Source organism: Odocoileus virginianus, unplaced genomic scaffold (genome assembly GCF_023699985.2).
Source record: "Odocoileus virginianus isolate 20LAN1187 ecotype Illinois unplaced genomic scaffold, Ovbor_1.2 Unplaced_Scaffold_1, whole genome shotgun sequence".
In the NCBI taxonomy this organism is placed as follows: Eukaryota; Metazoa; Chordata; class Mammalia; order Artiodactyla; family Cervidae; genus Odocoileus; species Odocoileus virginianus.
In genome coordinates this window covers 3,873,474-3,891,003 of record NW_027224263.1, presented here as the reverse complement: position 1 = coordinate 3,891,003, position 17,530 = coordinate 3,873,474, and the positions used below count along the sequence as shown (strand labels likewise).

Here is a 17,530-nt window from a genome sequence, read left to right as displayed (position 1 = left end):
TGCTGGGATCTATGCTTGTCCCTGTCTGTTCCCTGACACCCATTTCCGAATACTCTCTAAGCACATTGGGAGTGATGATGGGGGTTGGGGGATGCAGATACAAAGGAAATTAAACAACCAGTCCTTGGCCTTGAGGAACTCAGTGTAGTGAGACAAAACATCAGTGCCTTAAATGGCATGAGAATGGTTATGAGGCAACAAATCAGCAAGTTCAAACTAATATAGTACAGCACAAATTGAATGCATGTGGTAATGTATGGCTACCTAGGCGGCAGGATGGAGCTAGACATTTCGGGCCCTGAAGGCAACATTTCAGAAAGGGCCAACTATTCTTTGTTAACACTGAAATAAACATCCCCAGCAATTCAGGGCTAGTTGGATGATATTAACATTTGTGAAGAAACTAAAAAAAAAGAGTTAACTTCCAGGGACAATTATTTTTGTTTTCATTATCCTTTGTTCTCTCTTCATGATATGGTTTTGGCAAGCACAATTGCTCTGAGCATCAGTTTCCTCATCTATAGCCTGGCAATAACAGCCAGAGAGCAGTGGGTTGAAAGTCAGGAAATCTTAACTGGAAGGTCAAATCTATCTAGCGGGGCCTTCCATACATCACGTCTCCCGCTCCCTCCTCCATCAGTTTCTCCTGTGATAGGAAGAGGTTGAGATGAATGGTCCAGAAGTTCCTAGCCAACTCCAACACTTGAGGCCACGGACAGATCATTCGGTTTGTTGTGAGAGTTTAAAAAAGTAATGATGATGCATAGGAAAGTACTCTGTAAGCCATAAAGTGTCATGTTGATGTTAACAGTATCAATATAAGGCAGTTCCACTTTGAAAAAATCCTGTAGCTCTCCTTTAAATTTAGGACCTTAAAATATAAATGGGTACTGTCTGTCAAGGCACCACTTTCGGGCCCTTAGAAGATTCTGATAATTTGTAACTCTTGCTCACGGAATAAACTCAAATTTGGACTAGTCCATCTCGGGTTCACCAAGGGGTCAGCAGTGATACTGCATTTCACGGATGGGTTCTTGGTGAGCCACTCCCAAGTTTTCTTCAAGACACCTAACAGTTATTGGAGACCCTTTCCCTGGGGTTTAGGAACTCTCTTGGTGGACGAAAGCAGATTTCTAAGTCGTCCCTGTCCCTCCACAGACACACACTCATCGCCATCCTGCCTTGAAGGGCACCAACGTTTTGTCACTTTACTAGCCGCGATGTGGATTTGGGATACACCCCGAAATGATCAGCAGCCTGCTATAGGGCATCATTTTCGAGGCCAATTCATCCCGCGTCCTGCGCGCCCGCTCGGGACCAGACCAGGTGCACGCAGAGCGGCCGTGGTGCCGGAAGAGAGGGGGCTGAGGGCTTCCAGCAGGGAAGTCGGAGGGTAGTCGGGGTCATCAGGCCGTGAGCAAGCGGCGGGGAGCTCCTAGGCGCCTCCAGCGCGGAGCGGGAGGAGGGGCCGGAGGAGATGTGCGGTCCCTTTAAGACCCCAAAGCTCGCTTAGCCAGAGGAGGGAGGGTGGGTGCCGTGGGGGCGCTGCGTGATGGGAAAGTCGCCGGCTCAGACTCACACTTTCTCCCGATTTCTTAACTTTCGGGTCGGGGGATAGGGGAGAAAGCGGCGGTGTCGGGGAGGCGAGGGGGTGCGGACTTGCAGCGGCTGCGTGGTCTCGGACTTCCCGCCCGCGCCGAGCCGCCGGCCTCGCGGGCCAAGTGGGGAGCGGGCGGCGGGCGGGCAGGTGGCCCCGGGCCGCCGCACCCGCGCCTTGGCTCTGCCCCCGGGAGCCGAGCGAACCGCTGCTCCCTCGTGGTGTGAGGGCGGTGATGTTTTTCCTCCCACCCACTTTCGAGTCCCCCCTCCCCCCTCGCACGCACTCTAGCTCTCGCCACAACCTGCGAGTCCCAGACTTCGGAGGAGCGCCCCGGGGAGCTCGGAGCGCCTGCACGCGTGGACCACGGAGGAGGCCGGTGGCCAGGTCAGTGAGCGGTGCTTGGCGCCTGCTTTCCCTCTCTTCCTTTCCAGCCTTTGCACAGGTGGGCCGTCTTCCCCCAGGGCACCCCAAACTTCCCCGAACCTGCCACCCCAGCCCGCTCCCTGCTCCAGCTGCCTGCGGCCCGGCTGGAGGTGGGGCCCAGGGCGCTGGACCAAGGTAGGTCGGTGTGTGTGTGTTGGGGGGGGGGGGGGTCGGCTCCCTCCGGATTCGAACTCGCCACTCCGGCTCGGCCTGCGTCGTTCCAGGCTCTGGAGCTGCGGGGAGGCCCCTTGGGTCGCCATCTAACAGGTTCTGCCCTATCCTTAGTGATCGCGTGTGTCCCGAGCCTTTTTTGCTTGCTTGCAGAAGTGCCCTGGACCAGTAGGTGGTTCGGACGTACACAAGTTAACGAAACAGAGCAGAAGGGGCTGGAGGCTCCTCTCTTCTCCTTGTGGACATCTGCCTCATTTTCTGGCCGGGACCACTGGGGTCAGAGTTGGAGCCGCTAAGCTCGGGGTGCAACGCGGTATTGCCAGAACTCAGGCCTGGAAAGCCTGCCTTCTAGTTCCTGCCGGCCCTGACACTAACTTTATGAGAATGGGCAGTTGAGTTCTCTGGGCTCCAGGATGCCCATTTTGAAGGTGGAATTGTTGTGGGGAATCAAAAGGAAGTGATCGATAGCACGGTGTTTTGCAAACCAAACTCCAGGCCTTGTTTGTCCGTCATAGCAGCGATCGAGGCATCTCAACTCAGACCAGAGACACCCTGGCCTGAAGCTGCCATTTTTCAGGGACAGCCCACCGCCAGTGAACGGAGCTTTTCTTGTTGGGTGGTAGACTGGGGAGAGGATTTTAGCTGATGGACTCTGGCCTGAGACTCCAGTGTCTTCTTACTGTTTGTCCAAAAGAGAATTGTTACCCTGGGGGCTGTCCCACAGATAATAGTGAATGTAAGATCACAAGGGTAGTGAAGCCTCTAGGAAGGATTAAAGGAACACTGTGGGGCATGAAGAGCTGGCTGACCTGCCCATCCCTTAGCCTTCCTTTGGGAATGTCTCTGATTCTATTCTACCCAGGAAACCTCTTCTGAGAATGGACAGAGCCTTGACACTTGGCCGCCCACAGCCAGGCAAGGAGCCCTTGGTCACCTCGCTCATTGCAAATGAACTTGGTGAATGCTTGTTTCAGGAAGGCACCCGAATGGGTACATTTCTTTAGTTCTGACATGTTTCTTAGACTCCTGTAAGGCCCACTCTCCCTCCCCCGCTCTGCAGCATTGGTCTCAGAATTTTTGTTTCTTTGTTGTTTTCTTGTTGGGGCCTGGCTTTCCCCCAAATATGTCAATGGCTACATTTCTAAGTAACCTGTAAAAGAGCCAGTGCAAGTTCAATGGCACAACGGCCTGTGTGAAGCAGACAGAGAGTTAATGCCGAAATAACTCCAGTTAACTGGGTCAAAGTATAATTTGAAAAATTAAGGACAGTTTGGCTCTTTGCAAGTGTAAGAGTCGGCATGTTTGCTGAGCAATGCTCACTCGTGTTTATTGCTGCAGCCCCAACAAATGTCTTGAACCGTTCTCCCCCCAAAAGAAAAAGTTAGAGGGATAAAGAGAAATTGAACAGAGATCTGGGGAGGGAACTCTTCTAGGTTTATAGCTCCATACAGAACATAAAGGCAGGACTTCAGGATCTTGTAAATCAAAAGTGATTATTTATAAAGAGATTCATTTTCTGATGTTCTTCATCCCAGCCAGGGAGGCCACACAGATGACAGGAACGCCAAAAGAGATTAATTGCTCTCTAGTCACCAACTTTTCTCTTTGCTCATACCATTAGTTAAGACCCAAGAAAAGCAAAAAAAAAAAAAAAAAAGCCTAAGAGCAGTTTTCTTGCCAGCTTGAGTTATGAGGCAATGCTACTGTTCACCAAATCACCCAACCATTGTACAAGAAAAACAATCCAGTTGGTTCTTGCATGGGGAGACCCGAAAACCACGGCTTCAAAAATCCCCCGAGAGCCATATGTGATTATGATAAATTGGATTTCAGTGGTTTAAAAAAATCTTTCTCCTTTGGAGGCTTGGGGGATAAGCTTATTAAAAAAGGCTCGGGAAGAACCTCACTGGGGTGAGTCGCTGTGTTAAAGCCGTTCATGGAAATGATTTGCTTCGAGGGAACCTGGTAACTCTCAGAGGACAGAGCTGGACATTCTGAGTGATTGAAGGAGGGCCAGAAGCTCCCAGAAGGGATCTGGTCATCAGAACCCAGGTCTTTTGAAGGCTATGAACATGTCCCAGGAAAATTTAGTCGCTGTTTAAGGAGCAGGAAGGAGGTAGAGAGGCAAACCAGTGCTGCAAATCCTGGCTGATAGCATAAATTATTCTCTATGACCAGTTCTGCTTTGATTACATACTCTTAATTTGAAACCATGGATTTTAAATTATCTGGCCAACTTCATAATATTTAAAGTAAGAGTGATGGCATTCACATTGTGGCCCAAAGACAATTCAGTTCTCCAGAATGATCATCTTGTATTCCATCCAGCTCTCTATACTCAATATTTAGGTTGGACCCGCTGAAAAGATTGTTGAACTCACTTCCCATCCAATGTTAATCCCAGACTGAAATATGGTGTTTCTTGAATTATTTAAATATTTTCAAATCCCCCATTGGAAGAGTTTTGCCAGCTCTAAAGTCGATGGAAATGACCTGTGGCTGGATATAATCTATAGTAAACCTTCCCTGTTCTAAGCCTCAAAAAGCTTTCCACTCCTAAGACTTGAAATGCAGTTCTCCTATTTTTAAGAATGGTAGGTGCTTTTGGGGTGGTCTTTTGCATAGTGATGCAATGTGAACATATTACCTACTTAAGTTTGCCCAATATTCCTTAAATGGTCCATTTAAAATTTCCATTTCACAGGGGACTTCATGTGAGAGGAATATGTCTGAACCATTCAGGTGCTTACATCACATCCATTTGCTAATCACATCTGTCTTTTCCAACATAAGTGGCCAAACTGAAAATCCTTATAGATCTCATAAGAGACACAGGCAAAACACTGATCAACGCTTGCCTCATCCCTGAAGGATTAAAAATAATGGTAGTCTTGAAGCTAAGATCAGTTGACTTTCATTTCAGAAATTGTTTGGGTCACTGCCTATTATTTTTTTTCTTGTTTGCCAAAATGGCCGTTTTGCAAACCCCAGTTTCCCTTTTCTCCCAAAGAAAATCTCTTGAGAAATCAACTTTAATTCCCTTAGAAATGAGGATTTCAAAATTTATTTTTTCTTTCCTATGACTTGCCTGTAAGGATTTAGCCTTAGCGTTGGATAGGATACATGTATGTTCGTCCACTTAAATTTTCCCCCACAGTCTTTGCAAGGCAGGAGAGGCAAGTTCTCTTTCTTCGCAGGAAAACAGTGCTTATTACACTTATGTAAATTCCCCTGGCCCTTCCCACGCCCCCCCCCATTTGGTTAGAAGCCTGAGGTAAGAGGTCTCCATCAGTTCCAGTAGATCTGTTCTAAGTCTTTTTGCCTACTTTCTTCCCAACAGCTTGAGTACACTGGGCCCTGAAAGTTTCAAGTTGCCTTTTGCACTGGCCGGAATGAGAAAAAAGTGGAAGATGGGCAGCATGGGAGGCATGAGATACATCTTTTCCTTGTTGCTGTTCTTTCTTTTCCTAGAAGGAAGCAGAACAGAGCAAGTAAAACGTAAGTGTCTTGAGTTTAAAAAAAGCAAGATACTTTCTTGTCATTTCTTTAAGAATGTGCTTATAATCTGAAGAGATTGCGAGTTAGCCCAAATGTGGCCCTGCCACGAATCTAAGAAAGTGAATGTTACTGGTTTATGCATGAGTAGATAAAAGAAGGAGAGCTTTGAATCAGGCCAATGAATTTGGGGCTGTTTTTTTGATTATCATATAGTTTTCATCTCATAGAACACATGACACATTAGCTTATTTTCCGTTTCCTGTTCTAAACTGTACAAATCTCATTCCATTTTACGTAATTCTAGAAATATCTGACAGATGAGCTGGATTTTTTCCCAAATTTCAGACTCTTCTGCAAAGGTTTTCACTTTATGAAAAAGAATAACACAGAAAAGAAAAAGAAAAAAAAAAGTAAAGCAGGCTCTGCCTATTTCCTTCTGCCGAAAAATGAAGAAGGAAAAAACCTTCACATGAACTGGATTGAGATGAAAAATCCTTTGAGGAAATTGAGATTCCAGGGACCGTGAGCAAATTGGATGCCATTTGTTGAACGGAACGTCCCTGCAAAGCCAGGGAATATTTCTAGAAAGTCAGCGATCCGTGTCATGGGCTGACACATTGGAGAAAGCCGAGTGGCAGGGAAAGGGGGGTAATTAACCCTCCTTGCAGCCACATTTGGGAGATTTACGAGTAACCATTGACATCTCTGCTCTTGTTAGGAGCTGTCTGCTTGCCTTCGCCCACTGTGAGCCTCGCCTTCTTTGGGCCATTTGCAGCCACCTCCAAGGTGGACCCTGGCTCTGCATTTGAAGGAAAAGCCCTCTCTCTAGTTTCCCTTTTTGGCTGCATCAAAAGAAGCACAAAGTGGAACTGGTCCAAGACAGGGCATTCTCTGCTCCACTGAACTTATTCATGAGAAGGAACTGTATAAATATGCCTGGTAGGAGCTGAAACAGCATCTGAAGCCCATCACTTCAACATGTATCTCCTTTATCAGCTTAAGTTAAATATATCGGGCATGAGGCTCTCTGTTAGGGAGAACAGTGCCGAATCTGTTCAACTGTTACCTGTCTTTCTGCTTCCCTATGGTTTTCATAGTAAAGTGAGTCTCCTTCCTGGGAGAAATGGGGCTTTTGATTAGGCTTTTAAACATGAGTGATCCATGGTAATCTCTCGTATGATTGAGACACAAAAAAAGGAAGTTTGAGCAGGACACAGTAGGAACAATCAGCCTCTTCTCTCGTAGTCCTCAACCGACCTTCTTCTCCTGCTTGAATACGTAATCCACCTCAGAACCCTCGTCTTCCAGAAGTTCTCCTTGATTTAAGTGGATGTGAGAGAAAAGTTGTCCAATCCATTCTCAGCTAAGCTCACAAACAGCTGGGCTTAAAACTCCTTTGTTTCTTAGGGAGAAACTTCCCTTATGGCCTTGTGGCAGCATGGGGAAGCTTGCAACTCTTAGGAGACCACCTTCTCTGGGAAGCCTTCCATATTAATGAAGAATTGAGTAATATTGTCCATAGAAATAGACAATTAGAGCTTAATTGACAAACCAAAGAAAAAATGTGATTGAAAAATGATTGACAGACCCCAAACTATCACTGTCTAACATTTCTTACTGCCTGTGAGTCTGTCCCAAGCCCTTTGGATATTCAATTGGTGTCAAAATGATTATGTAACAGATGGCCTAAGGGACCAGTTCTGGGCTAGTGTTTCCAGCTTATAGTCAGATAATGAGGCTTAGGTCATGGTCATTCCCTAATCATTCTTTGGGGCCTGACCCAAGCTAACTGTCTCGAAGATATGTGCAAAGTTATCTCCACTAAAAGGAAACTCTAAAAGTCTATGCCTTAGGTATGTTGCCTTGACACACACACACACACACACACACACACACACACACATACACACACTGCATGCACAGAGATTTATGTTGCAGCTCTATAAGACTTTAGGAGCAATAGGAAAGCAGTAGGAAATGGTTGCATAAATGATCCTTGTAATGTACTCCCATGCTACCAAACACTCCTTATTGAAAATGATATCCCTGGAAAATGCTTATATTAGCTTATTTTGAAATTTCTTAAATATTGAAATGAATACTACTCATTGTACAAAATGATGTGAAAGTATCTGAACTTCATAAACAACCTGTTTCTCTCAACACCCATTCTGACACCTCAGGGATGACTGTTACTATTAATAATAGTTTTCTATTATTCTATTAATAATAGTTTTCTGTTTCTTCCATGCTATTTTCTCTCTGTTATCAAAACATACATATCTATAGGGATTTTTTCTTTTACAAAAATTGGATATTATATATATATTTTTTTTTTTTCCTTATAACTTGCTTTATTCAGCAGTGTGTCCAGGACACCCTTTCATGTCAGAACATTGCAGCATAACAGTACCATATTCATTCTAATGCCTATATAGTACCCAGTTGTATGAGTGTGCCATGGTTTGTTTAGGTAGTCCCTATTTGTAGATACTTAGATTGTTTCCAGTTTTTGTTATTACTATAAGTAAGGCATTATTGAATGCCTGAAAGCACTTAAGCAAGTATTTGTGAGTAATCGTCAGGTCAAAGTGTATGTTCAGTTTTAATCTTGGCAAAAACTGTCAAAAGTTGTATCAGTTTATACTTCCACCATATATGTATTCATGTCCATTTCTAATTCCTTCACTAAAAGTATTATTAATCATTGTATTCAAAGGCCAGTATACTAGAGGAAATCATGTTTCAGTTGTGCTGTGAGATTTTCGTATTACTGGAGTATATTTTCAATTACTTTTAATTCAATTGTATTTCTCCAGTGAATTGGCTATTTTTCAGTTGGGTTGCTTGTCTTATTGATTTGCAAAAGCTTATTTATTAACACTTTGTTATTTCAAATGTTGTTATTAACCTTTTGTATTTCACATATTATTTTCCCAGTCTGCCATTTCATTCAAACTTTGTATAAGCCATATTTTCCCATATAGAAGTTTTAAATTTTTGTGTAGTCAGATCTGTCATTCATTTCCTTTATGGCTTGTGGATTTCTTCTTATTCCTAGGCAGATCTTTCCTACTCCATATTCTTATATTTTTTTCTACTGCTTCTATAATTTGGGGTTTTGCCCATAGTTTTCTCTTCTATCTGAAATTTATATTCATGCTTGGTGTGCAGTGGGGCTTCCCAGGTGGCTCAATGGTAAAAAATCCACCTGCCAATGAAGGAGACAAAGGTTCGATCCCTGGGTCGGGAATATCCCCTGGAGAAGGGCATGGCAACCCCACTCCTGTATTCTTGCCTGGAAAATCCCATGGACAGAGGAGCCAGCCTGGCAGACTACAGTCCATGGGGTCGCAAAAAGTCAGACACGACTGAGCGTGCACGCACATACATGGTGTGCAAGAGGGAACTAATTTTTTATCTCTGGGTAGTAGTTTCATGACTGTTATTTTTGTTCATTTTTATACTTCTATTTATTCCAAAGATTTCACAATTGGCAAATATTACTTTGACAACAGGAAAAAGTCCTTTGAAGTAAAAGGAAATCAGAATTCCCATATTCTGCTGTTGAGTTCTAGAGAAGAGTAAGTATGGAAATGGAAGAAGGAAAATGAGGGGAAAAAATAACAGAAAAACTTCAAGAAATGTGTAAGGATCGTAAAGTTTCATGTCGCTCCTTGCTGCCTGATACTGTTTTACCCAAGGAAGCTAAGGTTTTTCCTCTTTCTTGGGCTGGTTTGAGTATAAGCATGTTGGTCAAGGCAGATGCTCTGTAGCATATTTGCTTTCCCATTTTAGGCATCAGGATGGAACGAGGGGTGATGCTATTATGGTCAAAGACACTCAACTGGTGTAGAATCTGAGGAGGTCTGGAGGAAATGCTTTCATAGCAGAAAGCTATTTGCACAAGGAAAAGTAGAAGTGGGTGCTGCCACTTGCTAGTAGCTAATTAGCCAGTTACCTTGCTCTCACAGGAGGGAAAATCAGCTCAGGAACCCAGGAAATACGGACAGTGCCATCACAGTGGATGAATGAGCCATTTATGGCTTATATAAAAGTTTGTTACTGTCCAAAAGCAGCGAGGTTTGAGGTCTTTAGCTGGGAAAATGTCTTTCTGTAACTCCATTATGCTCAATTGTTAAAGTTTTAGTCAAAAGAGGCCAGGAAGTTCTTTTGAAGTTCAAAGAAGCGTAACATTCAGTGCATAATATTCATGCAAATATAGGACAAAATGAGCTGAAGAGTTTGCCTCTTTTGGCAGATCTGACTTAGGTAATGAACTATTGATCAAAGTGAGGTGGAAGAATTGAGTTGTTAAGAATATTTAATTATATATTTCAAACGAACCAGCCTGTGCCAAGGCTGGCAAAAGTCCTTGGGAGAGAAATGGTTGGTGTATTTCATGGCTTCTGTGCCTGCTTTATAAGGTGGGTTAGCTGGATCTTCCAAGGGACTAGATTCTCACTCATTTTTCTCCTTCGGAGAAAAGTTTCTAACATTTGTATTTGGCTGAAAGTGGGCCTCTGAACTTCCCAGGAAGGATGAGTCCCCAAAAGATTGAAGAGAAGGAAGATAGTGAAATTTTGAGACACAGGAAGCGTGGTCTTCTGGAGCCTACCCAGAGTCTCTTTATTGTGAAAGTCAACCAGAAGGGCTGAGTCCTCCACCTCCAGGTGATCAGTTGGACATTCGAGGTGATCATTTGACAAGACAAAGAAATGAGCTGAAGAATAGACCTATTCACATCTTAGAAGTTCAGATAGGTAGAAGTAGAGTAAATGAGAATGCTTTACAATTAGCTTAATGCATTTCAAGGTATATTCTTAATTATTTTTTATGTTGGGAGGGACCAGTGGTGTTGGCTATGGAGTCCATTTTGATCCAAACCCCAGATCCACGACTTTCTTACTTACTTTGGGAATGTTGCTTAATCTCTCCAGCTTTAGTGCTCTTATCAGTACAGTAGAGGAAAGAATAGTGTATTGATTGTAAACATGGTCATCTAAAGACTCGATGATATTGTGCACACAGAGGGCTGTGTGACAGTGGCTGGCACACAGTTTTTATTGAGTGGTAGCTTCCCTGGTGGCTCAGACAGTAAAGAATCTGCCTCTAGTGCAGGAGACCCGGATTTGATCCTTGGGTCAGGAGGATCGCCTGGAGAAGGAAATGCCAACCCACCCTAGTATTCTTGCCTGGAGAATTCCATGGACAGAGGAGCCTGGCAGGCTACAGTCCACGGGGTTGCAGAGTCAGACATGACTGAGTGACTAACACACGCACACACAGCGATTAGAGTAACTTACAGGCCAAATGATATTATCACCTTAATTTTCAGATGAGAAACTTGGAACTGAGTGAGGTCAAGTGACGTTGTACAAAGCCAGACAGCAAATCCAGGGCAGCACCAGAATGAAAATCCAGGTCTCCAGATTCGCTGTTCTGTTCACACCACCAGTTTGTGTCTAGCAGTTCTTTGAGGAAGCCAGTGCCTTCTCTTGAATAGGAGCCCAGTGCTTTGCACATGTGGAGAAGGAAATAGCAACCTACTCCTGTATTCTTGCCTGGAAAATCCCATGGACAGAGGAGCCTGGCGGGCTACAGTCCATGGGGTTGCAAAGAGTCGGACACAACTGAAGTGACTTAGCATGGCATGCACAGCTTTGCACATGGCAGCCACTTAACACGTGAGATGATCTGAGTAAATGAATAAAGAACTTTGTAATCAGAATTCCAAAGACAGGCAGTATACTATTTGGGAGTTAAAAGATAGAGTCTAGGACTAAAGTTATTCTGGAACCTAAATAAGCTAAGCCAAAGGAAATTTGTGAGGAAGGTTAAAAATATGTGCCTTTATGTCTATGCCTCTTAGATTTCCCTGACTTATCAGTAGGATTGGAACGCCCTCATAGTCCAGTGGACAGTGAACTGTGCTCTAAGTCAGGAGACCTGGCTTCTGGTCAGTTCTATTGCTCGCTGTGTGGTGTTGGTTGAGTCATTCACGCTCTCTCTGAACTAAAGATTCTCTACTCTCCGAGAGGAATTCTTGCCTTCTGGACAGCAAACTAAAGGATGGGAGAATAAGGGGTTGCGCAGGGGGGAGGGCAAAGGAAACCAGAAAAAATGAAAGTGAAAATGTTAGTTGCTCAGTCATGTCCAACTCTTTGTGACCCCATGGACTGTAGTCTGCCAGGCTCTTCTGTCCATGGGGTTCTCCAGGCAAGAATACTAGAGTGGGTTGCCATTTCCTCCTCCAGGGGATCTTCCTGACCCAGGGATTGAACCTGTCTCCTGAATTGCAGGCACATTCATTACAGTCTGAGCCATCAGGGAAACCAAGGCTCTGTCTTTAGATATTTGGAGCACACCTGGACTTTTATCATTGTCACAAGGTCTTTGCAAAAAGTGTTTTACTCATTTAAGATTTATAGCCTGCTACTTCTAAAAAGATTAGATATAGGTTATATATGAAAGAATGGGATTCCCTGGTAGCTCAGCTGGTAAGGAATCTACCTGCAATGCAGGAGACCCTGGTTCGATTCCTGGGTCGGGAAGATCCCCTGGAGAAGGGATAGGCTACCCACTCCAGTATTCTTGGGCTTCCCTGGTGACTCAGATGGTAAAGAATCCACCTGCAGTGTGAGAGACCTGGGTTCAATCCTGGGTTGGGAAGATCCCCTGGAGGAGGGCATGAGAACTTGCTTGGAGAATCCCCATGGACAAAGGCACCTCGTAGGCCATAGGGTCACAAAGAGTCGGACACCACTGAACGACTAAGCCCAGCACATCACAGCATATAGGAAAGAATAGTTGCAAGATAACTTTTTAAAAGATGAAACACAAAATAGAGGCCATCTGACCTAAGTAGAAAGGGTAGATATTTTTAACACCTGATTTGGTATCATGGGGCTTCCCAGGTAGCTCAGTGGTGAAGAATCCACCTGTCAATGCAGGAGATGCAAGAGATGCGGGTTCCATCCCTGGGTCAGGAAGATCCCCTGGAGAAGGAAATGGCCCCACTCCAGTGTTCTTGCCTGGAAAATTCCATGGACAGAGGAGCCTGGTGGGCTATAGTCCATGAGTCAGATACAGTTGAGTGACTGAGCATGCACAAAGGTTGGTACGTTACAGTATTCACTTTTCTAAGTTGGTGTATGCTTCCTTACAAGATAAAAAGAGAAGCTTTCCATTGGTTGGCAAGAGAAAAGTACAATTTCATCTACCTCCCACTTAGTCAAATGGTATTAATGATGGGATGTTTGCATAAAGTACATTTTGGGTGGTACAAAGACACCAACTGTAACCTTGGTTTCATAGAAGAAAGAAGAACCATATTTGGCATTTCTCTGTTAACTCTCTGTAAAGGAATAGGTCAAACATTAAATTATATCTCAATATAAGTTTTTTATAAGTGCTAAGTTAATGTAGTCCAGATAGTTTAATTTTGAATGATATAAGCTAATCAAAGGCTAGAACATGGAAATGTTATACATATGGTTGTTTAATATGTCTAGTAGACTGCATTGTCAATTATCAGATGTCCTAAGCAAAGTTTACATCAATGTGATTTTTTCTATTTAAAAATAGATGTCATTTTTCAACATTCAGAAGAAAATAAAAGTATTAGAGAAACAAAAGTCATTGGTAATCTCAACATTTATGTTAGTCATGGTTAATTGGCATATAGACTTAGAGTCTTTTTTTCTGTGCAACTACACACACACACACACACACACACACACACACACACGTGGGCTTCCCTGGTGGCTCAGATGGTAAAGAAATCTGCCTGCAATGCCAGAGACCCAGGTTCGATCCCTGGGTTGGGAAGATCCCCTGGAGAAGGAAATGGCAACCCACTCCAGTGTTCTTGCCTGGGAAATCCCATGGATAGAGGAGCCTGGCAGGCTATAGTCCATGGGGGTCATAAAAGATCGGACATGACTTAGCAGCTAAATGATGACAACACATATATATTATTTTATAAAAATGAAGCACTCAGGCAGGGTATGTGCCCAGTAGTGGGGTTACTGGGTCATATGGTAGATTTACTCCTAGTTTTTTAAAAGAATCTCTATACTGTTCTCCATAGTGGCTGTGCCAGTTTACATTACCACTAACAGTACAGGAGAGCTCCCTTTCCTCTACATCCTCTGCAGCATTTATTGCTTATAGATTTTTTTTTATGATGGCCATTCTGATTGGAGTAAGGTGATACATCACTGTAGTTTTGATTTGCATTTCTCTAATAATGAGCAGTGTTGAGCATCTTTTCATGTGTTTATTGGCTATCTGTATGTCTTCTTTGGAGAAATATCTGTTTAGGTCTTCTGCCCATTTTTTGATTGGGTTGTTTGTTTTTCTGATATTGAGCTGCATGAGCCATAATTCAAAAAGACACATGTACCCCAATGTTCATTGCAGCACTGTTTACAATAGCCAGGACATGGAAGCAACCTAGATGTCCATTGACAGATGAATGGATAAAGAAGTTGTGGTATATATATACAATGGAATATTACTCAGCCATAAAAAGGAACAAATTTGAGTCAGTTCTAGTGAGGTGGATGAACCTAGAGCCTGTTACACAGAGTGAAGTAAGTCAGAAAGAGAAAAAGAAATATCATATATTAATGCATATATATAGAATCTAGAAAAATGGTACTGATGAACCTATTTGCAGGGCAGGAATAGAGACACAGACATAGAGAACAGACTTGTGGACACAGCAGGGGAAGGAGAGGGTGGAATGAATTGATAAAATACTGTTGAAATATATACATTACCTTATATAAAATAGCTAGCTAGTGGGAAGTTGCTGTATAACATGGGAGCTCAACCCAGTGCTCTGTGACAACTTAAAGAGGTAGGAGGGAGGCTCAAGAGGAGGGGACGTGTATGTATATTTATGGCTGATTCACATTGGTGAATGGCAGAAATCAACACAGCATTATAAAGCAATTATCTTCCTATTAAAAAATTTAAAAAATGAAGCACTGATTGATCATGGATTCTCTAAAGTGCACCTGTAGTGGAGATTTAGCCTATGCTGTCTGAAGTGAAAACTGGGTATGTTAGATACCAGTTGTAGGACACACAAAGTTGATTCTGTTGTGAAAAGTTCAAGAGCACAACTTAAATTCTTCACCAAATAGTAAGTAAACCTCCTTTAGCAGAGACTTGTGCAGCTGAGGTGCTGATAGAAAGAACAATTTGTTTTTTTCAGACAAGAGCTTTTACTTTTTGCCCAAAGTCCTATGCCAGATGACAAGTAAGAGATGATTTTAGCCAGAAAAATTATTCAGATCAGGTTTCACCAGTTGAGCAGTCTTTCTGTAAAAGTATCTCCCATGGCCTTATAGTAATGACTAATGAGAATACCATCAAGTCTCAGTTATCCATGTTAATGGGAGATAGAAGGGCACAATGAATTGAAATTTCATGGAAAATCTTCATTTCTCAACTTAGCCAATGATGTCACCTTGCTCAACTCTCAAACCTCTTCGAAATATGGACCTTTTCTTCTCAATGTGTTTGCCCACCTGCTAGTAGAAAAGGTAGTAGAAAAGGCAGGTAGTGGGAAGCCCAGGCTGTGCATAGGTCACTTAATATATATTAAGTTCAATTAATTTTGGACAAATGATCCAACAAGTAGGAATAAGATAATTAACTCCCAGATAAAGAGAAATAAGCTATATACTCAAAAGTGAAGGACTTTGGTTTTTCTTGGCTTTCTGTTTTCACTGGCTTCAATAGCCTGAAAATGAAGTCTTAAAGCACTGAGGAATTCTGACTGAGACTTCAGTTCTAGAAACCCAATTTCCAGAGAAATAGGACATTTTTTTTCTGTAGTGACTGCTACATCATGCCCTTCGTTCTGATTCAAGTTTGAAAAATGTCAGAGGAGAAGTACTTATGCTTTTAATTTTTTTCCTTCGCTATTATAGTAGTCTTTAAAAAAATACTCAAAAAGGAATTTGTTTACTTGATTTGTCCTCTCATATAATGAACAGCAAAGATTCATCTCTCCCTTTCCACTTACTGTATGTGTTATAATAAAATAAATATTATTGTAGTACTTAACATGATGATGTGTCTACAGTAATAGCTCTTATCGAAAACTGTTCATGGGAATGTTTTCTTGCCTTTAGACTGGTGATGAAGTTATTGAACTTTTAACCTGGTGCTGGGTGCTAGACAGTAATGGTTGGGGAAAACATTGATGGCATAGAAGCACATCTTTGTTGTTTACTTTTTGTCATCGTTTCTGTTAACAGGGGCCCTTAAAGTAGCAGGGATTACCACTTTTAATTAGGGCCACATGAACCCATTTGAAAAATAGCTATGATGATACAGGTTGAAGGTCCATCTCAAATGTTCATTGAAATTCCCCTTGGGACCAAGTTCTACTCAACAGATACCATGAGTCAATGGTAAGTCATGAAGTCTCTGAACTTCCCAGGTGGCTCAGTGGTAAAGAATCTGCCAGTGCAGGAGCCACAGGAGACAAGGGTTTAATCCCTGGGTGGGAAGATCCCTTGGAGATGGAATATGGCAACCCACTCCAGTATTCTTGCCTGGGAAATCCCATGGACAAAGGAACTGGCAGGCTACAGTCAATGGAGTCACAAAGAGTTGGACATGACTGAGAGACTAAGCACTTGAAGTCTCCAGATGGTATCACTCGGGTACTGGCAAGTGATAAGTTTACTTTGCTTGCCTGCATCTCCTTCAAGTTGGTGAGGTATCACTGTTTCAATAAAATCAACTTACTTATGCTTCTTGTCCAAGATGATATACTGGAATTTGAGGTGTGGTCAATGTTGCTTTGTAACTCATGAAAGTTTTTTAAAGTTCAGACTTATAAGAATGTGCTGAAATGGACTTTATCGTAGTTTCTGAAAATTGAACATTGTTCCATGTACTCATGGAAAAATCAGCTAAGTGCCCAATCTTGGACAACCATGGTAAAACATGTCTTAACGATTATAGTTTTAAAAAAAGATTTTAGTGTTTACTTTAGCTATATAGTTGAAATCACTGTCAGTAATTGCAGAAGTGTTGTTTTATAGCACCAGTGATATTACTGTTTAGCTCCTTGTCTCTACCTTCAGTTCCTAAATTTGCTCCTTCCAGGAATTTGTGGATTTCTCTTTGGAGCATAATTAGCCAAATACCATGTTGCTGAGGTAATAGGACCAGAGTACTTGATGAAGACCACCATGTTTGGTGGCATTTATGGTCAGGTTTTGATGCATAGTTAGTTTTTGAGTAAGATGTTTTCATCCTCAAGATTCATAGTTTGTAAGACTATGGCGCTAGTGGTAAAGAACCTGCCTGCTAATGCAGGAGACATAAGAGACATGGGTTCAATCCCTGGGTCAGGAAGATCCCCTGGAGGAGAGCATGGCAACCCACTCCAGTATTCTTACCTGGAGAATCCCATGGACAGAGGAGCCTGGCGGGCTATAGTCCACAAGGTTGCACAGAGTCGGACACGACTGAAGCAACTTAGACCTTGACCTAGTATTGCAATGTGAGATAAATGCCATGTATTATGAGAAAAATGCTGATGGGTATAAAGAGAATGAAAAAGAACTTTTAGCTGGGTTACTCTTATCTTCCCAACTCTATTTCATAGCTCTTTGAAGCATAGGCACTATTTCATACTTTATAATTTGTCCTTCAGATAAATACCAAAAAATGCAAAGTGAAGTCTTCCTGTTGTATCATTTCCTATAGTCATTTGAGTATGACTTGGCTTCACTACAGATGACACCTGATTCTTTAAAAGGTGAGCAAAACTGTGTTTCCAGGTAGGGTGGGAAGGGTGGTTTG

General features: G+C 42.8%; 1 protein-coding gene across 8 annotated transcripts in view; it reads left to right on the top strand.

Moving 5' to 3' along the window:
- The first annotated feature begins 1,614 nt into the window (after positions 1-1,614).
- Positions 1,615-17,530, top strand: part of CHRDL1 (chordin like 1) — a 127,784-nt gene continuing 111,868 nt past the window's right edge. For 2 of the 8 annotated variants that reach the window (XM_070462235.1, XM_070462231.1), the window contains exons 1-2: positions 1,619-1,984; positions 5,535-5,692. In XM_070462235.1, coding sequence (XP_070318336.1) covers positions 1,833-1,984; positions 5,535-5,692 — 310 coding nt within the window. In that variant the 5' untranslated portion in view covers positions 1,619-1,832. Of the gene's footprint in view, positions 1,985-5,534; positions 5,693-17,530 lie in introns of all 8 variants that reach the window. The other 6 variants (XM_070462233.1, XM_070462234.1, XM_070462230.1 and 3 more) reach the window with 6 other exon arrangements.